A 26177-nucleotide genomic window follows, 5' to 3' on the forward strand; every position below is an offset into this window, starting at 1 on the left:
TGTGTGCACTCGTCGTTTTTTTTTTTTTTTACCGTCTCCCTCCTCCTGCAGGGCCCGGGGCTGCGACACGGTGAAACACTGCATGATCTCGTACTGCTGCCGAGCCTCCTGGTTTTCCGAATCCGCCTCGTCCGGCGGCCTCTTCAGCATGCGACAGTTGAAGGTGTGGCTGTTCCTCCGGCTCGGTTCCTGTGGCCACGGCACGCCGTTTACTGGAAACCATGACAGACAGAGAGAGACAGAGAGAGAGAAGAAAAAAAGGGAAAAGTAAATTAACTTGTTTGGAAACAGTTGCGAGCCTGTTGCTAATTAACATCGGGGGCTGCACAATTTCTCAGTCTACTGGGCTGTGATGATCGTCCGATTTGCATCAAGTGCTGCTGAGTATGATCCGATGCCGAGCTGCTCATCCTGCACGAAGGAAGCTTTGAGAGAGGAAGCTGTCGTCAAACAACTTCATCTCCCTCTTCCTCAGTGGGATTTATGCTGAAAACTTCATACTGAAAATAAAGAAGTTGAAAATGATCCACGATTTCATTTTTCAGCTCGTACGGTTCTCCTTCACACATGTTTTGTTTTCTCTATGGTCCCAACACTGCACCACTGGCAGAGCATCATGGAGAGTAGAGTAGAGTAAATCTTGATTCATCCCCGCAGGGAAATTCAAATGTCATCACAAACAACAAACAGACAATTCATCCAAATGAGCACCAACTAACATAGGGCATAGACAGCACAAGAACATACCATAAAATAAAACCACAAAATGTGGCAACATACCACATATGCCACATTTTGTGGTTTTCTTTCTATTGATTGTACTGTACTTTTACGCCACACTACCAGCACCTCGACTGTTCTCTGTGCACGGGCATCTTTCTAATTTTTGATACCATACAATAAGTTAAAATAAATTAAAATGCAAGTATAGAGTTTAAAATTAATTAAAAATGAATCTTAAAATTGCCATTTCATGACAACTGACTGGAAAAAGGTGCGTTTACACGACTCCCGATTGTAAAAATGAAACTGAGAAGTCTGAGAAGTAAGGCTGAACTTGTAGCGCTGCTCATTTCATTTTACACTACAGGCCAAACGTTTGGAAGCAAGATAAAATTTCTACAAAAAAGCATTCATAGTTTCATTGGTATACTTTGCAACATAATAAACATGATTATTATATAAAGAGTCACTTATCAGAATATAGGTTTACTTTATTTATCAATCTTAGACTTTGCTTTCTTCAAACTAACCTCCTCTGGTTTTCATGGGACGCACTTTTCTGACTGATCGATCCAATAAAAATAATAAAATCTACCTCTAATTTAATATTTCTTTAGATAGATAGAGATAAAGGCAGAGGCAGCAGCTCTCTGTGTGTCGTGTGTCTGCCTTAACACATTTTAAATCCTCACTGAGCGGCTTAAAAAGATATTTCTCCAACAAGTGAAGGAGCCTCCTGTGAGAAAAAATGTGTGTTGAACCCATCAGATCCATTTGTTACAAGTTTCTGTGTGAAAGTACATTTTGGAGAAAGCAAAAGGAATTTAAAGTGATTAAAAAGAGAAACACAACAGTTCAACCTTGTCGCCTCCTGAACTGTGATATCTTTTGTCCTCATACGACCCTTCCCCCCTTCTTTCTTTCCCTCCGACCCCCTCCGTCTTTCATTATAATCTCCTCTCAAGGTTGCAGCTAGAAATTAAAATAACATTATCGCGGTGTAGAAAGTCATTGTTTCATTGTTTCACTCCTCAAACTCACCCCCACACACACTCACACTCTCACTTCACCGTTTCCCTCCTCTCTTTGAACATTTGCCAGCGCTCTGCGTGTGTGTCGACCACTTACAACTGTGTTAATTCAAAATTTCCATATTTCATCCTCCCACCTTTTTCTCCGTAGCTCCTCCAACTTGCCTCGGCTTCAAACTTGCCTAAAGTTAATTATCTGCATTAAGGACTGTGTGCTGATATGTGCTGCCAAAGCCCCTCTCCTCTCTCCTTTCTCCTCCTCTTCCTCCTCTCTTCTCTCTCCGGAGCTTTATTGCCTCTTTAATAGGTTTCATAGGCGTGGAATCCGTCCAATTTGAGGACGCTGAAAATATAATTACCAAATATCTTTAAAAAAAATAATAGCTACTGGCATCTGAAGCTAGGATATGTAGTTTTACACAGCAGATTGTGTGCACTCCTCCTCCTCCTCCTTCTCCTCAGTTAAAGGGATAGTTCAACATTTTGGCAAATTGGCCCATTGCTATAATCCCTATAATTTTAGGAGTAGGTTCGTTACCTTTAATTGTCGGTGCAAGCTATTTTTAGAACGGCGGAGCAGAGCCGTGAGCTGCTCAGAGCTACACTACGGAGGCAAATGGGATTTCTTGGTTTCCCTCATCAAACTCATCAAATACACAATCCAACAACTCCACAACGCTCTGGTGGACAAGTTGTGACCTGCACATTCACCACGCTATGAGATAATAACACAATGTTACCAGACAGGGTTGTTTTAGAGAGGGAAATACACTGCTTGATGAAAAACTGTCCCTGAAGGCAACTTCAGCGGTTTTGCATGAATTTCTCTCTAAAACAACTCTGTCTGGTAACGTTCTGTTATTATCTCATAGTGTGGTGAATGTGCAGGTCACAACTTGTCCACCAGAGCGTTTTGGAGTTGTTGGATTGTGTATTTGATGAGTTTGATGAGGGAAACCAAGAAATCCCATTAGCCTCTATAGCGTAGCTCTGAGCAGCTCACAGCTCTGCACCGCCGTTCTAAAAATAGCTTGCACCGACAATTAAAGGTAACGAACCTACTGCTATGACTATAGGGATTATGACAATAGGCAAATTTGCCAAAAATGTTGCACTATCCCTTTAAAACTCACGGCCCTTTCTCTCTCGCTCACTCACCGAGGCTTTTGGGCAGCAGATTGCGTACAAAATCGTTGTGGTCTCCCACGTGGAGGATGCTGTAGACGCTAGAGGTCATCAGCTCCTCCTGCGTGTATCCGAGGTAACTTGTCACGTTCTCCGAGACGAAGACGATGCGGCCCTCACGGTTGACGACGAAGAAAAACCCATCGAGGGCCTGGAAAGAGCGGGAAGAGGAGGAGGAGGAGGGAGAAAATTTGATTATGTGTGTTGAGTCGAAGAGGAAGGAGGGAATACAGTGTGTGTGTGTGTGTGTGTGTGTGTGTGTGTTGTTTACCTCTAGCAGCATGGGCCCCAGCGCCTCTTTCTCCACCAGCCCCTGGCTACTGGAGGAGATGTCGCTCTTCTGCACCTCGTCATCTGGAGACAGAAGAGCTGCTTTTTCTGTCCAGATGGAAATAAAACAAACTGAATAACTCATCTCCAACATATAAACTGTAAAAAAAAAAAAAACATGGTCATAAATATACACGCTTCTGAATGCAACTGCTTCAAAAATAATCCTAAAATTGTTGATAATGCGTGATCGTGCTTTATGTGACCGCTGTTTGATTTGTATTATTATGATTAATGCAACTGTTATGTGATTGTTGTTTTGATGTGATGTGCTCTCGACGTCATTGGAAATAAGGGTTTACCCTCAATGGCCCTCAAGATCTAAATAAAGGTTAAAGAAAGAAAGAAAGAAAGAAAGAAAATGCACCTTTAAATCATCTGAACGTGTTGAAACCGCAACATCGACTGAGAGTAAAGTCTGAACTGTGCTGAACTTTAATCACCTCGATTCAAAATGTTAAATTAAAAGTTGAAAAAGCGATTATGAGCTAAGAGATCGGCGTTAGAAATCTCATCCTGATAAATATTTGACAGCGGTGGCAGAGAAGGTGATGTAGGTGGGAAGATAGATACACAGTCTGATTTCCCTTTATTTGAATTTCATTAGATGGAGAAAATCAAAAATATCAGCGTAATAAAAACTTTTGTTCATATCGATGATTAAAAACCAAACTTCTCACACTCTTAACCCTGTGCTGTGTGTGTGTGTCTGTGTGTGTGTGTGTGTGTTGGCTCACCCTGCTCACGCCGTTTGATCTGCTGGATTTGGTCCACGGTGCTCTTGAGGATGTGGCACTTGTCGGGCTTGACGCTGAGGCTGGCGATGTCGCCCATGTTGGACGCCAGCAGCTCGGCCAGCTCCTCGATGTAGCGGCACTCCAGCTCCCGTCTCCGCTTCTCCAGGCTGCAACGAAGATTCAAATGTCAAATCATTTACATTTTGTTGTGTTTTTTCTTTTGTAAAATATAAGTGAAAAAATCAAAAGAACTCCGAGCGCACACTAGAGCGGATCGACAAATGTATTTATTAACAAAGGTTAAAAGCAGTACAAGGCGTTTCACCTGACAATCATTCCATGAAATATACATAAATAGGAATCCATCTACTAAATGTCAATATACTAGATTGTGAATTCTTATCTCATTGGGTCCTAATTATACTTCTTTATTATATTCGCTTTTCTTAGATCGTTTTTTTCTGTATATTGACATTTAGTAGATGGATTCCTATTTATGGTATTTATATGCCTTTATGTATTTCATGGAATGATTGTCAGGCTGTTAAGGTTAGGATGTAATTCACCTGGTCTACTTAAGCACGCACCTTATTTAATCCCTGAGCAGTTGAGGGAAATACATGATATTTCGGTCAAAAAACATAAAAAATACACAATGGAGGTGATAAATCAATTTATCATGGCTGATTTTATGGCTATGTGAACAAATAATCAAGTAACTGTTTATAAAATATCAGAAAATGATATTAATTAAACATCATAGGCCAAGGTTTAGTCAGTTCATTCACTAACTAACCCTGATACATGACAGAGGAAAAGCTGCAAAATATGGAAAGAAATCTGCAAATAATTCACATTTTTGCTTGAAAACTTGAACAATTACATGATTATTAAGATAACTGCACATTTATTTTACGTCCTTCACTCCTCTCCGCTTGTATTTATTTATTTATTTATTTCACAATCTGCGCAGCCTGATTAAGCAGAAGGCAGAACTAATGAGAGAAGGAAGACCATGAAATTAAAAGTGCGGTGCAAATGAATAAAACTAAAAACAAGTTAATAACTTTCATATATCAATTAAACAAAAAAAAAAAAAGTCATCATATTTGATATACAACGATAATATACATTTGATTTAATGTGTGTTATTTTAGGTTGCAGTGAAAACTGTGACTGTCAATGTGGGCAAAACAGAGCGAAGCCGAGTCTCTGCTCAATAATTAACTCATCAAACTGTCGGACGTGAGTGACGGGAACCGAGGGGGGAAAATGGGAAGCTGCTGAGAGACCAGGAGGATGTGCTCAGACAAGAATAACCTTAATAATTCACGTTGTACAGGAGATCCTGCTGAGAGGAAGACAGGAGGGGAGGGGAGGGGAGGTGTGGGGCGGGGGCCACGAGGAGGGGGGAAACTGCCGAGAGCGAGATGGTGGAGATAGACGGAGACGGAGAGGAGGAGGAGGAGCGACTCTAAGTGGTTTGTTGTTCTTCTTGAATCATCCGTCAATCACTCGGAGCTTAATTAGCATTATTTCACATCGTTATAGCTGCTGCTGTTATTGAAATCTAATGAGTTTCACTGGCTCCAGCTTCAAAAATGGAAATATTTTCTTGTTATTTTTTAGCATTTATGTGACAGAAAACTGAATATATTTGCGTATCAGATCATGAGATGTCAGAAAAATGAATAATTTTGAGCGTGTACGCAAGAATAACAAACTTGTTTGACTGTGAAATGCGACTAAAACAAGACAAGAGTGGAACAACAACAACTGTGGCAGCAACAGGTGGTTTGAATTATCATTTTCCAAAGCTGTCAGATTATATAAATAGATAAATGACATGATTATAGATATATATATATATGTTAAAGTGCACTAACTAAACTAAACTGTTGTTATTTGTTTGTTTGGTAAAAGTTTTCATTATATTTCAAAGTTAAACAGTGGATAAATGAAAACATGTTTAAGTGGAGCCTCCTGCTGCTGCTGCTCAGTCTGAGTGCAGCCTGGTGTTTATCCTTATTCTCCAGTTGCAATAATATACTTCCAGACCGACCAGTTACAGCAAGGTATGTGGTAAACATGAAAAAAGAAGTGTGTGTGTGTGTGTGTGTGTGTGTGTATGTGTGAGTATGTGCATATGTGTGTGTGTGTGTGTGAGATGACAACAGCAAAAGTAGGTCAGTGCATTGGCCAGCCAGAACACACAGGCGTGGTGACCGAGGAAGGGAGGGAGGGAGGGAGAGAGAGAGAGAGAGAGAGAGAGAGGGGGGTGAGGAGGAGGAGGAGGAAGAGGAGGAAGAGGAGGACGCTGCTGTGTGAATGCGCAGGTCAGTGGCTGTGTGTAGTTGCTGTAGAAATACTAGCTGGGCTATTACATCAGCTATTGGGCCTTACAGACACACACACACACACACACACACACACACGCTTCAACCACGACGTGTCCCAGCTTCAACTCTAACCTGGAGCCGTCTCCACGACGACATGGAGTTCAACATGTGACAAAAAACTCTTCTTCGCTCCGTCAAACATCAGGTTAAAGGACAATTCTGGGCAAATTCAACTCGGGGCTGTATTTTCCTAACATTTTAGGTCTAAAAGAAGGAATCTGAAGATTTTCAGTTTAATTGCTCCTGTTTTGCGGTAGTTGTGTCTGTCCCCGCATCGCCACGGCAACGATGAATGGGAGCGAATTGAAGTTCTGCTGCTTAGGCTGTTTACATCCCTCAAAACCGCAGACGGCGTCAGATGGCTACTCAAACATGCACCGAGAAGTTCATTTACTTCAAGCAAGCCGACATGTTTGTAAAACTAGATCTAATTCAAAGTCTCGCGCGAGACCCAGGTTGACGCGCTCGGTGTGTTCACGTGCAGTCGGAAGCTCCCGTTTGTGACTTGCTCGAAGTAAACAAACGTCTCTGTGCATGTTTGAGTAGCCACCTGACACTGTCTGTGGAAAAATAATTAAAGCAAGCAATTAAACTGAAAATCTTCAGATTCCTTCTTTTAGACCTAAAATGATAGGAAAATACAGCCCTGAGTTGAATTTTCCCAGAATTGTCCTTTAAGGTGACCACTGACTGATGGAGAGGAGAGCGCCGATATGTAGTTTCTACTTTGTTTGTTGGTTTCTATTTTGATTTTTTGGTCCTTCTTTAAAGCAGAAGTAAGTGGTCCGGTCGTTTTCGCTAATGCTGCGTTCCAGGCAGGCTTTTGAAACCGTAAATTACAGCTTCAAGTCACGACTTACGACTTTGTAGCGTTCCAGGCAACCCACTCGTGTTTTTCCGACCTGTTTTACCGGTGAAAGTCACTATAACGGCCACTCGTAACTTCCGACCGGTGAACTCGTACCAGATCGAACTGGTACCACTTCACGGTCGGAAAAATACGAGTTTCCTTGAACGCACCATAACAGTCCTCGTCGCTACGTCGCCACATTCACGGCGTCCCTTGGCTGCACACACAGCCCTGCATGCCGTTCTCTCTCCTCATTGGATAAAAACTGTAGGATACGATAAATGTTTTCTCCTGGGCTCAGAGCAGAGCAGAGGGACTGACAGACCCGTGTTTCAGTCCAAACACTCTATGTAAGTGATTGCTGTCGGAAGATATAACTATTTAAGACTTATATTAACACAAATATATCACTTACTTCTGCTTTAAGTTATCACAAACTTTTGACCCTAAAATGCCGGACAAAGGTAAAAAAAAACACACACCAAACAGCAACTCCTAAAGCTGAAAAATACCAAAACCTGCAGTTCCTCTAATGACCACTAGAGTGTGGCTGCAGCAGTGAGTCAATCCCCATAGACTCCCATGTTAAAAATGCGCAACTTTACACTTGGCTGCACAATTAATTGCAATTGCAACATTCAAATCAGTTATTTTTTGTGTTGTGCAAATGTGTTGATAACTTTGTTGTTGTGCGTTGTCACTCAGAAATGTAATGTAAATGTAATGTTTTGTTCTGCTACTGAACAAGTCATATTCCCAAAGGGACATGTTTGTTTGGTGCAAGGCCAAACAAACACAACACAACATGAATTTTATATTTTCTAAGTGCGATATAACACAAGATATAATCACAATATGATGTTTTTTTCACATATTGTGAAGCTGTAAAATCTGATACAAAAACTGTTTGTACCATTGTTCGCATTGCACACTCCTTTTTTTACATTTAGCTTTTTTTCTGTGTCCATTTCATGTCTCTTTTTTTGTTATTTTGGTTAATTTTCTGTTTCCAATTAGTCATTTTTGTCTATTTATTGGTTGATTCTGGCTCTTATGGTACTTTTCTTTCAATTTCTCGTTGTTTTATTGTCGTTTTCTGTCTGTGTGTGGTCATACCCTGTGTATTTTTAGTCTTTTCTTGTCTCTTTTTTGGTCAATTCCTTTCTGTTTTTGGTTGCTTTCTGTCTATTTGTGGTGGTTTTTGCATTATTGAAGGTGTGAAACAAAACCTCAGCTCCACATTTTTGGATAAGTTGCATCAAGCACTGCTGAGATGTCGACAGTGGAGCGGCCCACTTAAAGCTTCAAACATCGATCTTTATCTAAAGTGCATGTTTATCACACATTTGTACACGCACATCAGTCATTTTCTCATTGTTTCCCTATATTCCCCTGTGACATGTACATATTACAGCCGTCAGACGAAGGGTGGAAATACTACATTGTTGTACATTGTATGACATCAAGGTGATTTCAATTACAGTGTTCGTTCAATAATGTGTCAGCGCTCGTCCCCCGAGGCCAAGGCGCCGTATTATCTGCTTCATAAAGAACAGACAGGATGCGTCTGATGAAGCTCCGTCATGTACAAGTCACATGTCCACAACAAAGAGACACAAGCCACTGAGCAGGTTTCAATATGAACTCAATATGAACTTACATTTAAAACACACACATTATGGATTTACTTTTCAACATTTTCATGAAATAAGAAGAATGTATGACAGCAGGATTTAACTCCTTAACACTTTTACTCATCAGAAGTAGATTTTTTGTTGTTGTCCCTTCTGGTTCTTTCAAGTTTCTTTTGGCCATTTTCTGTCTCTTTTAGGTAGTTTTCTGTCTCTTTGTCATCACTCCCTGTCTCTTCTTGGTCATTTCCTGTCTCTTTTTGTGTAATTAAAGGACAATTCCAGGCGAATTCAACTCAGGGCTGTATTTTCCTATCATTTTAGGTCTAAAAGAATGAATCTGAAGATTTTCAGTTTAATCGCTCCTGTTTTGCGTCTGTCCCCACATCGCCACGGCAGCAATGAATGGGAGTGGATGTAAGTTCCGCTGTTTAGGCTGTTTCCAGCCCTCAAAGCCGCAATTTTTTTCCACAGACAGCGTCAGATGGCTACTCAAACATGCACCCAGAAGTTTATTTACTTCAAGCAAGCCGACATGTTTGTAAAACTAGATCTAATTCAAAGTCTCCCGGAGTCTCGCGCGAGACCCAGTTGCCGTGCTCGGTGTGTTCAGGAGCAGTGGGAAAAGCTCCCGTTTGTGTCATAAACACAGGAATATCAACTCTTTACTTGCTTCAACTAAAAAAAACTTCTCGGCGCATCTTTGAGTGGCCACCTGACGCTGTCTGTGGAAAAAAATGTACACTTCAAGCAAGTAAAGAGTTGATATTCCTGTGTTTATGACACAAGCGGTAGCTCCTACTGCGCCTGAACACACCAGCACTGCAACTTCGGGCTCGCGCGAGACTCCGGGAGACTTTGAATTAGATCGACTTTTACAAACATGTCGGCTTGCTTGAAATAAATAAACTTCGCGGTGTATGTTTGAGTCGCCATCTGACGCTGTCTGTGGAAAAAAATTGCGGCTTTGAGGGCTGGAAACAGCCTAAACAGCGGAACTTACATCCACTCCCATTCATTGCTGCCGTGGCGATGCGCGGACAGACGCAGCTACCGCAAAACAGGAGACGTTAAACTGAAAATCTTCAGATTCATTCTTTTAGACCTAAAATGATAGGAAAATACACCCCCGAGTTGAATTCGCCTGGAATTGTCCTTTAAGGTGTCTTTTGGTCTTTCTGTCACTTTCTGGTTGTTTTTCTGTCTCTTTCTGGTGATTTTTTTCAGTTTCAGGCCATTTTCTGCCTCTTTTAGGTAGTTTTCTGTCTCTTTGTCATCACTCTCTGTCTGTTTTTGGTCATTTCCTGTCTCTTTATGGGTAATTCAGGTGTCTTTTGGTCTTTCTGTCTCTTTTAGGTTGTTTTTTGTCTCTCTGTCATTACTCCCTGTCTCTTTTTGGTCATTTCCTGTCTCTTTATGTCTAATTCAGGTGTCTTTAGGTCTTCCTGTCATTTTTTGGTTGTTTTTCTGTCTCTTTATGGTGATTTTTTTTTCAGTTTTATGTCATTTTTTGTCTCTTTTAGGCTGTTTTCTGTCTTTTTGTCATCACTCTCCATCTCTTTTTGGTAATTTCCTGTCTCTTTATGGGTAATTCAGGTGTCTTTTGGTCTTTCTGTCACTTTTTGATTGTTTCTCTGTCTCCTTCTGATGATTTTTTTTTTTTACAGTTTTAGGCCATTTTCTGTCTCTTTTTTGACATTTCCTGTCTCTTTTGAGTCGTTCTCTGTCTGTTTTAGGTAACTTCCTGCCACACTGGCTATTTTCTGTCACATTTTGCTCAGTTTCTGTCTCTTTTTGGCCATTTTCATTTCTCTTTTTTGTCACTTTAAGCCCCTTTTCCCTGAATTCTAGCTCTTTTTAATCATTTCCTCTCTGTTTTTTTTGGTCATTTTTCTGTCTCACTTCCCAACAAGAAATGTTAACAGGAACTTCAAACTCAGGCTGTGACCCCGGGGTCTCCTGACCCCTTGAGCCTGCAGAGTGTTTTCACCAACACTTTAATGTCTGCCGTATCTTCAGTGTCACTGACCAAACAAGAAAGCAGCAGCCGGCTCTTTACCTTTGCCCCGATGTGTCGCATGGCGAGCCCTTCCTCTTGCGTGACTCCGGCGTGGCAGGGTCCAGGGGGCTTTCCCCTACTGCACTCATTTTCAGCTTCAACTGACCTGCAGAGGAGGAGGCGCACAAGGTAAAGAGAAAGGTCAGTAACAACATAAGTGCAACTATTATTGGAAATGCCACAAGCTCAACCACTCATTGTGATCTTTTATTTTTACTTTTCCCTTTTTTCTAAATGAGCCAGAACGAGCCGTTTCTTAGTTCTTTTCAAAAACAGACTTGTGGTTGTTGGACGTGTCGCAGCCATCACCACAATGTTGATACTAAGAGCTCAGATCTTCTGCATTTCTGGTTATTTCAAGTAAGAAAAATCAAGAGAATCCAGAGTACATCTGATGAAAACAGCAGAAACAATCATCCGTTATGTAACAGCTGTTCCTGCCGCCGTACACTGTTCGTATTTGCATTTTTATAAATGCACAGCTCAAATGAACCTCAGTCACAGTTCAGTATGTTTTTAGCACAGCGGGATGAAAACAGAGGTAATGCTGTTAACATGGAACATGCAGGAATACTTCCATATGATCCACAACACTGTACACACAAGCATCCACATAAATGAGTTTAAAACATGACAAAATATATGTAACATGTCATGTAAGTGGATCATTAGGAATCAATTTCAAGTAGCTTTTCTCATCAAACTCAATTTTCAAGCCAATAATTCAACACTTAATTGTGAGAAGTTGCGGCTTTAATTTGTCTTTTGAGACAGAAAATAGAATAAAACATGACATTTAATGACATTAAGTTGGGCTTCAGCAAATGTTTGACAGTAAATACTAGATTCTGACATTATTGCACCATTGATTAAATGAAGAAATTATAATAATACAAATCTAATGACATCATATATACATTTTTAACTCTGACAGAGTAATTAACTCGCAAAAATACTTATTCAAGGCTGCTCAAAGAATTAAAAATGACTAACAAATATGCAAACTCAGCTTTGAGTGTAGATGCATTGGACATTTTCTTACATTTCATATAGCCTATTCTTTATAGTTACAAAGTTGTGCAAAACAAGCAGCTGCAGAAATAAATAAATAGAATAACTGACTTCAAATCAACCAATGCCAATGAAGCTAACTTATATTCAATCCCCTGAAGGAGTAGCACTAGTTAGATAGAATATGAATTTAAATACATATATATGTATGTGATATTTAAATTCTAGGTGGTATTTGGACGAGGACATGGCTAAAAGCGATGCTCAGTTCTGTGACATTAGAGTTTTTTTAATGTTCTGGTGCCGTTATTTGCTGCATCACGCTGAAAATCCTCCCTGCTCATATGTTTGTCTCGTACGTCTCTTGACTTTTTTTTTCATCCGTCTGTCTTTATGGACTCGTGCCTGTTGTTCATCTGCAAAGTCTCTACACCGTCTGCATTTCTCATTCACTCGCTCACTCACTCACTCACTAACTCACTCACACTCCTGCAGCTTCAGGGGTCTGGGGTAACCATGGGAACAGGAAACGCCGCAACATTTGATGGAGCACTCGAAGACGGTTTGAGTTAAACCTGCACAATCCATTAAGCCAAATATTGAAGTTAAAGCTCTGTTAATGGCGTGAGACAGTGGATTTAAGGCCAATAATAAACACTGAAAACTGCAGAATAAAACAAATATATGAATATAAATATATGTCTGTCCTGAAGCAGTGAATATATTTCATAAAGGTTAAACTCAAGCAGGTACGACTCTGACAGGTATTAAATGTTGTATTAAAAAGCTCTTAAGTGTGAGAGAGATATCAGAAAGGATGATACGGACTCAAATAGTTCATGCATTTATCACATTTCTCATCACTCCTTTGCACCTCTAGGTAACAATAAATCCTAAAATATCAATAAAGGAGCATTTAACACAATATAAGATAAGCAGCAGAAAACAACGGGAAGGATCAATCAGCTACAGAACAACCTCACATTCACCACGCTATGAGATAATAACAGAACGTTAGCGACAGAGTTGTTTTAGAGGTAAATTCATGCAAAACTGCTGATGCACGTTCCCGTCGGGAGGCAGTTTTTCATCAAGCAGTCTCTGCATTTACCTCTAAAACAACTCTGTCTGGTAACGTTCTGTTATTATCTCATAGCGTGGTGAATGTGCAGGTCACAACTTGTCCACCAGAGCGTTTTGGAGTTGTTGGATTGTGTATTTGATGAGGGAAACGTAGAAATCCCATTAGCCTCCGTAGCGTAGCTCTGAGCAGCTCACGGCTCTGCTCCGCCGTTCTAAAAATAGCTTGCACCGACAATTAAAGGTAACGAACCTACTGCTATGACTATAGGGATTATGGCAATGGGCCAATTTGCCAAAAATTTTGAACTATGCCTTTTGGAAGTACGACAGAAGACAGTTAATCAAACTACCTCTAATTTTCTGTGTAAGCAACAGTGAAGTTAAATCTAGGGGACATCCCATAGCGCACAGCCTGACGACGAGAAAATAAAAATGCATGCAAGGTGATGCCGTCGCTACAGAAACGCACAACAAAAACATTTTTAAATCCAAGCCGCATAAAACAAGCCGCCATTGTTACAGTGTTGTGCTGCTGCAGGAGCTGGAGCCGATCCTTCCTGACTGGGCCTTGTTTACATTTCACCCCACATCACCCCTGTCCTCCTTGGCCCTCTTTGTGTTGCTAACACGCAGCACTTCCATCTGACACAGTGAGAAATGAGACCACTGCACATTAGCACTCAATGAAAATACAAATTAACATAGTTTTCTGAACCGCTGAGTTCAGTATAAATATGAATAACAGAGGGAAGCGGAGAAGTATGATGAAGAAATTCAGATTTCTGAGAGACCTGACCTATAAATTAATTCTCCGGGATATAAAACATTTTTTAAGACGGACAAGTTAGAAAGATTATGCACGACTATGTGTGTGTGTGTGTGTGTGTGTGTGTGTGTGTGTGTGTGCTCTGAGATGTTTTAATCAGCCGCAGCTTCAACTGAGTGTAGATATTAAGTCATAGTAAGAAACATTCTCATTAAATCGGAGTTGCAAAAACACAATAATTCGATTAGAGCTCGTTATCGTCCGTCACCAACATCATGTCTCTTTTCATGCATGTTGTCCAACTAATCCAAAATTATCCACTTTAAATCTCACACACCTGCAAATATGAACACTGAGCAACTCAAACTTTACATCTTTTTGTCATTTTTGCAACAAAAACTGACAAAAAACAGCACCTGTAAACAACAATGACCTTCCTGTCATGACCTTTGCTGACATCTGTACATTACCGACAATGTGTGACCCTCACAAAGAGGATTTTATACATGCATCTGTGCATATATGGTGAAAACAATTCATTTTCCTTATAGAGGTGCGTTTGCTGAATGAACTTGAACACAACAAGCCGTCATCATGTTTCTGGTCCTTCCTGTTTCCCCACCATTGTAAGCATGGCTCACGAGCAGCAGCAGCAGCAGCAGCAGCAGCAGCAGCAGTTCCTCCTCCCACCGGCTGAGTGTTAATGATTAAGGCTACGACACGCCAAACTGAGCCTCCACACATCACAACAACATACATGATGAGGACGACCTCGGTGAACCATCGCTGCTCGTGTCTATTACTACGTGGATGCAGATGGAGACGGGCACTTGAACCCAGATAGTCGCCGTGTAAACAGTCGGCAGGTTCCCCAAAGGCCAAACATGAGGCCACTTATCAGTCACGTTCAAACACACAACCACCACCGCTGCTGCAACACACACAGCCAAAACATAAACCTCTAAAAAGTATGAAAAGTCTAGATCTATTCTCTCTTTTTAAGAACTTTAAACTTTATCTATTTTCTTTTCTTCGACTTATCGTATTCTTCTTTGCTCTTGCCTTAACTCTATGTTTAATTGCTTGTTTTTATGCTGTTCTTTTTAACTGTTTTGTCTTTATGTAAAGCACATTGAGTTGCCTTGGTATGAAATGCGCTATATACTGTATATATAAATAAAATGTCTTGCCTATTGTTTACAGAAAGTTATAAAAAAAACTCTTTATCAAACTCCAAAGTATCAGTTGTGTTTATAAATACTTCAGTGGATGATATTCAGGTTATCATCATATATGACTAATTAAAAGCATTTAATCCAATAAGAAAAATACAGTTTTTCTTAATTATTCATTAATAAAATGATAAATCACTTTATCAATGTAATTTGATTAGTGTTCTGTCATTAAAAAATAAAAATAAAATCACTGCAGCTCCAATAATGTGGTAATGTTAAACTTTATCTACAGTGTGTGAGTTGAATGTATAAATCTAGTTACTGAGGGAATCCTGCTCTGTTTATTTTGTAAAAATATTGATTAAAATCGATCCATCGTAATTGTGGTGATGCAGTTTTTCTATTCTCTATTGTATTTCAGAGAATAAAACTTATACATCCACTTATGTTGCCTCCTTTGTGTCTCCGTCTCCTCAGCGTCCACAGTGCGTTTCATTTCTTTAAACACTTAAAATGAAATAAAACCATTTCATTAACACAGCTGTGACTCTGATATCCAGCTGTTCTTATTGTTTTACCCTCTACCATCAGTCTCTATATAACCAACACCGGACAGTGGATTTACTGCCTGAAAGCTGAGACTACGTTAAAGGTACCGTTTCAATTTCAAATGTTCATTCAGGTTTAAAAGTTACACAACACTTGCGTTATAAATGTACTGTAACCCGTCTGTCGTCATGTGTTCAGAGGAATGAAATGTCAGATGACCGGGCTGACGTTACTCAGTGTGACACAGAGCAGATAAAAACAAAAACAAGTCATATTATAGCGTAATGTATTTATGCTTCCAGCTCCGTCTCTTCTCTATCAAACAGCCCTGTCAGACTGAGAGAACCTTGTTGTTGCTCGCTCTGTTCTGCTCCATTAATTTGCTGAGGTAAGTTAATGTTGATGTGCCACTGTTGATACGATCAAGAGCACAACCAGACTTCCTAAACGCACTTCTGGTGGAAATAAACGCCGCCGATGCCGAGGAGGACGGACGCAAATGAGGCTTGTAATGTGTGAAACGTCACCGACACGCAGCGACAAAAACAAACAAACACACAAACAGACAAAACAGACTGTGCAGGAGCTTTACAGATGTTTGGTTCTTGACTGAGATGATGAAAAACTCAAACATCCATCATCATCCTGCACTGAGCACCTGCTCCACTACAACTGTTAACAGGGATTTTCTTTTCTTTTAAATGTACAATACACTGTTACTAGTAAATAATTCTCTCTCACACACACACAAGTGTGAACTTTCACATGTGCATTAACAATCAATTACTTCATCAGCTCATATACAAACAGAAACAGGTCGGTGCAGCGCTGGGCTGGAGTCCACACGTCCTCACTGCCAAACCACTTCTCCACTACTACAACAACAACAACAACAAACACTACTACTGCTACTTCTACTACTACTACTCCTGCTGCTCCTCCTCTAAAGGACAGCAACAATGTCACAGTTCCTCTTTTATACTGTTCTACAATATTATTACACCACTAATGCAAAACTCATCTTCATCTACAAGAGCTTTTCACATTTGATCACAATCACAGTGTTGCACTTTTCTTTAAGTTTTGTGTTTACCATGTACAAAATGACTCTGTTTTCTTTCCCTACTCCTCACTAGTGCTGCACCAGGTGCAAGAAAACATCATATTGCTACTGCAGTATCAGCCAAAAATCATTTTTGCATTTCATTTTCACTTAGCGTCTCATTTATTTTGACTTTTTTTTGTTAAAATAAGGCCAGGCCTGATCACATTTTTTTTTGTCAAGTCCAAATCCGAGTCATATGATTTTGAGTATCTGCAGATACCGAGTCTCGATGGCGATGCAGTAAAAAAAAGAAAAAAGAAAGAAAGAAAGAAAGAAAGAACACATCCAAGTTGTCTCTTCAGGACTAGAAACTGCGCTTTCCTAGCCAACCAGCGACCAGCTCACGTCCACTCATAGACATACACAGTACTAGAAGTCGCCTTCCCGTTGACATTGAATATGCGCCATAGAGCCTTAATGACGCCACTAGCACTAGTCAACTGTATATTTCTTTAGGTGTTTACAACATGGACGCATGGACAACGTAACGTTACATTTTCGATACATCAGTGATCCGGATCTTTTCCACCCGATTCCGATCCTTTGAAAATGTCCCAGATCCCGTGATCAGATCGGGGACATCCCTAAATAGGACACTTGTTGGACACTCTTTACGTATTTTTCAGGGAGGTATTTTGTATTTCAACCTCTCCCGCACTTACTATTCTTGTGTTATTTATGTTTTTGTAATTGCCCTTGATTTTCATGGTGCAAATAAATAAAACTAAACTAAATGTATTGGTCTGTTGTGACACATTTACCTTTATCAAACATCCTGCAGCTCCTCTAATTCTGATACCGGACTTGCAATTAATTAATTGTGCAGCCTTATTCCATACCTGTTATTTATCCCTGATACTTTATCTGCTTCTGCGCTTGTAAGACTTCCCAGTTGAGGGATGAATAAAGTTTTATCTCATCTTACAACTCAGGAGCCTAAACCAGTGCTGAACCCTGGATGCGTGATCTCAATCCTCATTCAAACACATGTAAACTCAGCAGCACAGACAGAGACAGCAGAGTAAGCGTGTCGTGCACATAAAGCATCCAGCATCCAGCCAGGTAGCGATGTGATGTTGTGAAGGCATGAAGCTTAATATTAATCAATCATTCTCCAATGTCCTCATCTGATCCTTCTGCATGGCTTTAAAAAAAAGCAGAAGAAAGGTGGCGTACATTAACTGTGCGGCGCTTCACGGCCGACGACAGCAGCTTACTCTAACACCCGAGCTGCTTTACATGTGACTGAAACAGGCGTAATTAGAAGAAGTGTCACAGCTGCAGTGGGAACAGAGCCTCAGTCACACTTCCACACACTCACACACACACATATACACACACACACACATACCAGCTTCACAGTAAACAGAAAAGAAAAAAGACGAAGGGAGGGGTGCCAAGTAAAAATAAAAAAATGCACGGAAGAAAAACAAATGCTAAGTCTAATCCATCCACACCTGTAGACCAGGTCAGCCTCCTTCTGCACCTTCTGACCTCCACCCCTCCTCCTCCTCCTCCTCCTCCTCCTCCTCCCTCTCTCTCTCTGTGACGTATAGAGGGGTCAAGCCTTCAGTCGCCAAAGAGGAAGAAGAAGAAGCAGCAGCAGCAGCGCAGCAGAAAAACCTCTGTGGGAAATAGAGTCCAAAGCTTCTCCATTACAACCGCCTGACGTCTCCGTGTCTTTGCAAATTGTCTCTTTTTCTTTTTCTTTCTTGTTGTTTTTTTCCCTCCTCCTCTTCTCAAAGCAGCAGCGCTCCACTCCTCCTCCTCCACCTCCTCCTCCTCGTGCTGCTGTTGCTGCTTTTTTGGTTTCTCATTTCGCAAGCTCTACTGATCACTTCACACACTTAACGGCAGCAATGTATGGCTTGCAGAAAAAAAAAGAAAAAAAAAGGGGGTGGGTGGGTGAGGAAGAGACCACCAGGTAGAGAGTGGGGAGTGAAGAATGTAGATGAGCAGGAGAGACGGAGGGAGGGAGGAGAGAGAAAGACTAACACATATTCATTATTCCTAATGTGTACACAACCTTTCACCACATCCTGTTTTATTACATCGGCTGCTTTTAAAGAATCTACAGCGGCGTGTTTTACACCAGATCTTCACTCCACAAATCCACCGGAGATAAGAAAACAAGAGCTCATAAATATACAGTATGAGCTGGTTTCCTGTTAATACTGCGTCATGGTGACGAGATCCAGGCTGTTGGAGGAGTTCATCACACTGAGAAGAAGCTTCATAAACTAAAGAGATGGACGAATAACACGGGTAAATGAAGTCATGTGGCCTTTTTGTGACGGGTGTCAACATTTTTTTTAATTTATTTATTTATTTATTTAGAAGTCAGGACAGTGCACATTAATAAAACATGTACCGTAGTACGTGCAAATGTGCCAGATTGTAGCCCGTGGGCTAATTTCCAACATCGCAGCTTTCAGAGTTTTCATTCAAGCATAAATCAGACTATTCAGTTCCATTAGAGTGTGTATTATTATTACTATTATTTAGGCATTTAAGAATGGATTAATTAAGATAAATAAACAAATACACACAGAAATAAACACTGATCCACAGTTAAACAATAGTCAATCCACTGAAAATTGAATCCAATAACACTAGAAGTTCAATTTCTTCAGCAAATATAAGACACGTGCTGGTTCCAGATTCCTTCATGTGAAGGTTTTGTGTCATAAACTGAATAAATATGGTTTTAAACCACCACTCAGACAAAAACAACAGGCAGTTTTGAAAACAAAACTTATAAGGATAAGGATTGTAAGGATTGTATAGTCCTAGTTGACTTGACTGCTCACCTTTGACTGTTAATCTAATTTAGCAGCTTCACATCAGCAGAGGTGATGTACAGATGTGGGATTCGTTGAGTAGCTTAATCAACACTTATACAAATACAAACTGATGGGAAACTGATCTAAGTCTCTATGTCTTTCTCAACCTGGATCTTTGCTCTTCATGGTTTATTGAATATGATATAGTTTAGAGAGAAGACACAGCTCACTGCTCCTCATCTCTGTTTACTGCCACACTTCTTCCTGATTAAATGAGGATGGAAAGACTTTGATATTGGAACAAAAGAACAAAAAAAAAACAATGCAGCGACTCTTATTTTTCTACATGAGCTCCTGCACACACACACACACACACCACACACAGAAACGTGGCCACCCCTCTCTGCTTCGCTGACTTGGTACGGCCCATGAGAAGCTGCTCAGTCACTGTTGCTAAGGCCCACCCTCGTGAATATAGGACATGACCAGAGAACGTACGTATACATACATACAGCCTCTTGTCAAACAGGACGACCCACCGCCCGACCCCTACCTCCTGCAACCACGCTCACATGTGCTGCCTGGAAATATGAGACTTTGTATGAATTATTATAATGACTATTATTAATATCATTATTATTATTATTATTATTATTATTGTCACTGGGTGCAGCTTCACCACAGTGGAGATTCACTGTGCTGCTGTAAAGGACAGAACCAGATTTCCTCCACAGAAGGTCAGGTCCAGGTTGAGGTTCAGGGTCAGGGTCAGCTCCTAATTCAATTAGTAAACAAACCGACCAATAAAAACAGGGTTAGGCGTCCAACGTCCGTCCACCTAACTGTGTCACCCAGCTCAAACTTTTTCAACCAAGTAATCGCAACAAAAGCAAAGCATCTTCCGTTTAAAAACATGCAGCGACATGTTTTGACCAGGGCTTCCTATCGATCTCCATTTGGAAGATCCGATATCGATTCATAAAGTCCTAAGACCAATCTTTTAATGTATGCAATTGCACTGTTGCACCGTTGACTCATGTTGAATAAATGTGCATTAATCTAACTGCTTTTCAGTCAATCTAATGTAAACATGAATATTTTTATTCATCCACCAGGTTACAGAGTTTCATCTTTGTACAATTTGCAACATTAGTTTTGTGAAAATCTCTGTCATAACCAAGCAAATTAGTATCAAAACTGAAAAATCTCTAAATGAATCAATATCGAATCGAATCGGGGCCTTGTGAATCAGAATCAAATCAATTCAGTAAATCTGTCTAGTCTGGACACCGAGCTTCGTTTTAAGCGGAAACGCAGCTTTTTAATTTGCTTAATTTTTTAGAAGAGGCCGCTGCAGTGATGCTTTCTACTCCCAAAAAAACAAAACAATAACTTCTGTCTGCATGTATAATTCATCCCAACAACAGTTAATCGCGTTGCACATGACGACGGACACTGGAGAGAGTTTCCAACTTTACAGTGTCGGTTTTAAAAGATTAACACATCTGGGGTTTTTCTTTCCTCTTTTACATACAAACCACATCAAAGAGAGAAGTTTCTTTTGCCTTGTGATGACGCCATTTTTCTGAATCGATATGACCTGCTCCTGTCTATCTGCTGAACTGCACTAATCTATCAGCTTGCTGCAGCTCCATAAAGAACAAAAGAAACCTATTGCAAAACCAATCTAAGTCTCATAATCACTAAAAAAAATCCATTAAGAAGTTCTTTGAAAGAGCTTAATTTAAGTTGACTGTCGCCTCCTTCGCCTGATTCATCTCATTCATAACTTTAGATAATAAAGCTTATTATCCCCTGGTGTCAGTCGCTCTCTATTTGCTCTGCACCTGACTCACTCAGAAAGAGTCGGAGAGGTTGTTTGGAGTGAATCCAGTCGGAGCAGACTGACCGGAAAAGTCTGCAGGCCACAACAAGGCAACAGACTAAAGGTGAAAAGTGCTTTCAACAACTTTCACTGCACATGAAATTCCTGAAGACTTACTGTCATGGTTACAAGATAATGTGTTGTGAAAAGTTAGAAAATCCAATTTGTTTCCAAGGTGTGATCTTGAATTGTCAATTATTTTCACTGAACAACAATCCAGGACATTTTATATATATTGAATTTTACAACAGCAAAAAAAACAGCAAAGATTCACATACATGAAGCTGCTCATGTGTTTCCTTTCACTGCCTTTTGTTGTTTTGCTTTGAAAAAAGAGACAAATCAAGCTCAAGACACGACTTTTACCAAAACTAGATAAATGTAAAGCCTCTAAAAAAATCATTTCCACACAAGGAAAATGTGAAAACACCATGGGGACACCAGTGGGAATGTAAACATGGGCGGCAAACTGGAAGATTTGAGAAGACGTAGCAGCTGGAGGTGACAGCAAATGTTGTTTTTGAGAGGAAAAAAACAAACTAAAGTCATTTTAATGAAGAAATTAGCAACAGTGATCTGGTTTCCTGCTACATTGTGGTATTTAAAAACTGATCTGTGACTGTTTCATAATAAAAGTCAACTTGATCCATGTTTCTAATGTGAAGCTGCAGCGGTGGGAAAGGTTCGGTCTGGATTATCTGCACTGATATATAAATATTACAAGACCGTTATGGGTGGTTCAGCAACAGATACCGACCTCAGATTTAAGCTGTCAACTAAAATATTAGGTCATAAATACAATTGTTACACTACAGGCATCACTTTTGGACTTAATTGACCGTGCATACATATTTAAATTTGTGTGTATATGATAGATTTTGCCAGCTTAATCTGTGTTTTATTCTTCAACGCCATTTATCTAAGTTATTTATTGATGTTTTCTTTATATTTTTTGCCTTGACTTATTCTTTTAATAATTATTTTTAAACTTTTTAACTCAGTCTGACTCTGCACAACAATTCCTATTGTACCCAGCTTGTCTGATACACAATCTTGAATTTTGAATAATTAACTACCTGAGAGTCCATAGTTAAACCACTATTAATCACAAATCAATACCACATTTTGTTTGTGTAAAATCTACCTAAAGAGATATTTTATTTATAGTCTTTAACAAAGCCTCGACGTACTCCTCGCACCACGGGTCGGATCAAAGGTCGATATGACAGAAGATACTGTATATTAATCAAGTGTCAGAGCTCCCGTTTTAAGAAATTTGCATTAACGTGTTATTTTTCCAGCTCCCCTTTAGAGAAAACCTCCGACATCCCAGCGACTCTGGGCCCCGTTGTGGTCCTTTAAGAGTCCCACTGGTAAATCCCAGCCTATTGTTCCCCCACCATCTGTGTGGACCCAGATCCAGGATGTTTACCAAGAGGGAGACATAACCTTGGAACGCACACAATTCCACGGAGACGGTTCGCCCACCCCGACTCCTCGCTCGCTCGCCCGTTGTATAGAACATATATATATACATATATGTACGTATGTGTGTGTGAAGCCGCGGTCTGGCCTCGGTGCAGACGGACGCCTGTGGTCACGTTTCTCCTCCGTGTGACAATGGGAGCAGAAAACTGAGACCTGGTGTTGGATGCATAGGGACGAACCACACAACCTGCATGACCTCAATGTAAATAACTGCACTGTAAAGCACGGAGGACACAAAGGAATTTAAAATCCTAATCTGACTTATTATGTTTATAACTGCTTCGTTATCTGCTGATACAACAGCAGTGTATCCGTCCGTGTGCGTCACCGGCCGCTCACCTACATTCTTCCCAACCTCCAACACTTCTTCTCTTCTGGCAGACGACCGACAATTTCCACGTGAATATTCATCGTTTGTTGAACTCGGCGGGTTCTCGGTGTAACGCTGGTGGTGTAATTTTGGAGTGTGAGTGTGTGTGTGGGTGTGCGTTGTGTCCTCATTTCAACTCGTGCAGCGCTATGGGAGGCCTAGTTAGACATGCTGGGATGTTCAGAGCCGTGCAGCCGGCCGGGGTCTGGGGCCCCCACAAGTCTCTCAAAGCACACGGCACAGGAGATTAATGCAAGAAAAAAAAAAAAAACGGGCCCCGAGAGAGAGAGAAAGAGAGGTATTATCTTTCTGGTCCTTCTCTCTAAACTATTATTTTAGCCTGAACTAACTGGTCTCTTTAAAATGAAATCGACGACGGGCTACAGAGAGACAGGGAAGATTTTTTCTTTTACCTAGAGCCTCGTTTCCACAGGGATTTGATCATGAAAATGACTCAAATTTAAAGTTTGATCATAGCCTAAGCAAGGCAAATAAATCCATAATTACTTTTTGCATGTTACAAGCTAAACATACCATAATCAAATCTTGGAAATCCACCACCAAACCGAGCGTTGGTGTCTGGAAAAAGGGTAAAGGGAGATCTTCATGGGGAGGAAAGCATTGGAGGCATGCTCTCCTTATATGTCAACCATCTACAACTGAGTATTGCTTTGTGTTTAGTATATTTGTTTGTTTGTTTTGCTTTATTTAAGTTCTTTTCTCTTCGGAATAACTGAGATAACTTTTGGACCAGCGGTGACACTTAAGGATGACTTGTCGTGTTTTGGACTGTGCAAAATATCGCATGCTACTGCCCTGTGCCCTGTCATGTTTACCTTACTGAAGACGAGCCTTACTGTGATAGTGGATTTGCACCTGAATTATTTGTTTAAGTGTGATAATTTTCTCTGGAAATTAATAAACACACTTGTAGAAAAAAAACATTAACCTGTTCTTCAAGATAAATAATAAAATTAAATGTGTTTACAGCCTTTAAAGAACATTTCAACTGTTTTCTGTAGACTGCCTTCTTCTGTTTTAAATTCTACTTTATTTATCTGCATCGCTCTTACGACCCACATGCTGGATTAGTTTCTGTGGAAATGTTTGCAAAAGAATGAAGGCAAAATGAATAAAATAAACGAGGAAACTTACATGAAACAAAACAAAGGGAAAAAAAGATAATAGAGACCGTGGATGCAACTGCAGTGCTGAGGTCGCTACTGGCAACCAGAGTCGATCGATCTGATAATAACTTTACTTCTCCTTTCACCATCATTTCTAGACTAGATGACTGATTGAAAACACAACTGACAAAGTAAATTACATTTAATGGAAACAACTGTTAAGTTACAGCCACACAAACACACATGTACGCGCACGTGTGCACAACAACACCAAGTCCACAGCTCGTTCAACAGCAAAGTTAACCAGCTCCTGCTACTTGTCTGAATATTGAATATTGACCTCTGACCTCTCTCCTACAAGCACGACTTCAGGCTTTAGTTAGAGGCTCAATTTACACTAAAACAATAAATAAAACATGCACTTTCCAGTCAATAATGTAAATAAATGAAGATGGAGATGAAGAGTATGTGTGATGGTATTCAGTGGGAATCGATGCTGCAGCACTGTATTCACCTGTGGGGTTAAAGGGATAGTTCAACATTTTGGCAAACCCTCCTCTCGCCATAATCCCTATAGTCATAGCAGTAGGTTCATCACCTTTAATTATCGGTGCATGTTGTTTTGAGATCGGCGGGGCAGAGACGTGAGCTGCTCAGTGAACACAATGGAGGTGAACGGTACGGGTCCCTTGTTCCTCATCAAACTCATCAAATACACAATCCAACAACTCCACAACGCTCTGGTGGACAAGTTGTGACCTGCACATTCACCACGCTATGAGATAATCATGTAAAATACTCAGAACTACTTGCACTTTTGAAATCCCTCCACCCAGCAGCTGCGTCTGGGATGTAGTTCCTGCTGTATTTGCCTAGAAAACAACTAGGCAAATTGGAGTATCTTACATACGTTCTTCTTTGATGTAGATGACAATCCGATTGTGCAGATTTAATGTAAGTTTTTGTTGACTTGTCTTTTTAGTGCTGTGATTGTAGATGAATGTTTAAATGTACTGGTCTTAAATGTGGACCCCAGGAAGACTAGCGGTTAATGGGGATCCTAACAAATACAACAAAAAACAACTCTGTCTCATAATGTTACATGATTATCTCATAGCGTGGTGAATGTGCAGGTCACAACTTGTCCACCAGAGCGTTGTGGAGTTGTTGGATTGTGTATTTGATGAGTTCGATGTATTGTGTTCACTGAGCAGCTCCCGTCTCTGCCCCGCTGATCTCAAAACAACATGCATCGATAATTAAAGGTAATGAACCTACTGCTATAACTATAGGGATTATGGTGTTGATATGTTGAACTATCCCTTTAAAGCTGAGACGTGCCGCAGCGTGCACTCTGGACTGACAGGCGGCGCTGTACTTACTTGATCTAGGGCTCCAGTGGGCGAGTCATGTGGTGGCTGTGGTGGCCTTGTCCTGGGCTCAGAGCAAAGCTTCAGAGAAACAGAGGGAGGAAGAGGAAGGTGTCGGGTGCGGGACGGTGGGAGGGACGGGGGGGAGGGGGAGGGAGGGTGAGGCAGGCGAGATCAGTGGTGGCCGAACAGCTTCAGAGTCAGGGTGGTGGTGATGGAGCTGCGGTGGGGGGTGGGGGGTGGGGGTGGGGGGGGTTATGGCTCCACGGCCACTCTGTCACACGGCACCATCCCAGGTGCAGGGAGGAGCCCGTTGGCCTCCGACTGCAAGAGAGAGGAGAAGGAGAGCGTCAATACAGAAACAAAACCGTCATCAATAACAACATTAAAGCGGACATAATATGGAAATATCACATTTTGAAGGCTCTTTAACATATATTTGGGTGTTTGTCTTGCCTTCCGGCCTCCAAAATGTGAGAATTGACAAAAAAATCTGTAATTTTCAGTAGGGCTGACCCAA

At 40.7% G+C, this 26177-nt stretch overlaps 1 protein-coding gene across 2 annotated transcripts in view; it reads right to left on the reverse strand.

The window, feature by feature from the left end:
• The window catches only part of ncoa1 (nuclear receptor coactivator 1), a 49195-nt gene extending 23425 nt beyond the window's left edge, over positions 1-25770 (reverse strand). Inside the window, exons 1-6 of one of the 2 annotated variants that reach the window (XM_085770689.1) lie at positions 25670-25770; positions 10946-11051; positions 4007-4173; positions 3211-3317; positions 2913-3090; positions 33-212 (exon numbers count right to left, since the gene is read on the reverse strand). In XM_085770689.1, the coding sequence (XP_085626815.1) occupies positions 33-212; positions 2913-3090; positions 3211-3317; positions 4007-4173; positions 10946-11034 (721 nt within the window). In that variant the 5' untranslated portion in view covers positions 11035-11051; positions 25670-25770. The remainder of the gene's footprint in view (positions 1-32; positions 213-2912; positions 3091-3210; positions 3318-4006; positions 4174-10945; positions 11052-25669) is intronic. The other variant, XM_085770692.1, reaches the window with a different exon arrangement.
• Between the last annotated feature and the right edge of the window lie 407 nt (positions 25771-26177).

This window comes from Trachurus japonicus, chromosome 24, assembly GCF_045865225.1.
Source record: "Trachurus japonicus isolate A0001 chromosome 24, Traja_1.0".
Taxonomy (NCBI): Eukaryota; Metazoa; Chordata; class Actinopteri; order Carangiformes; family Carangidae; genus Trachurus; species Trachurus japonicus.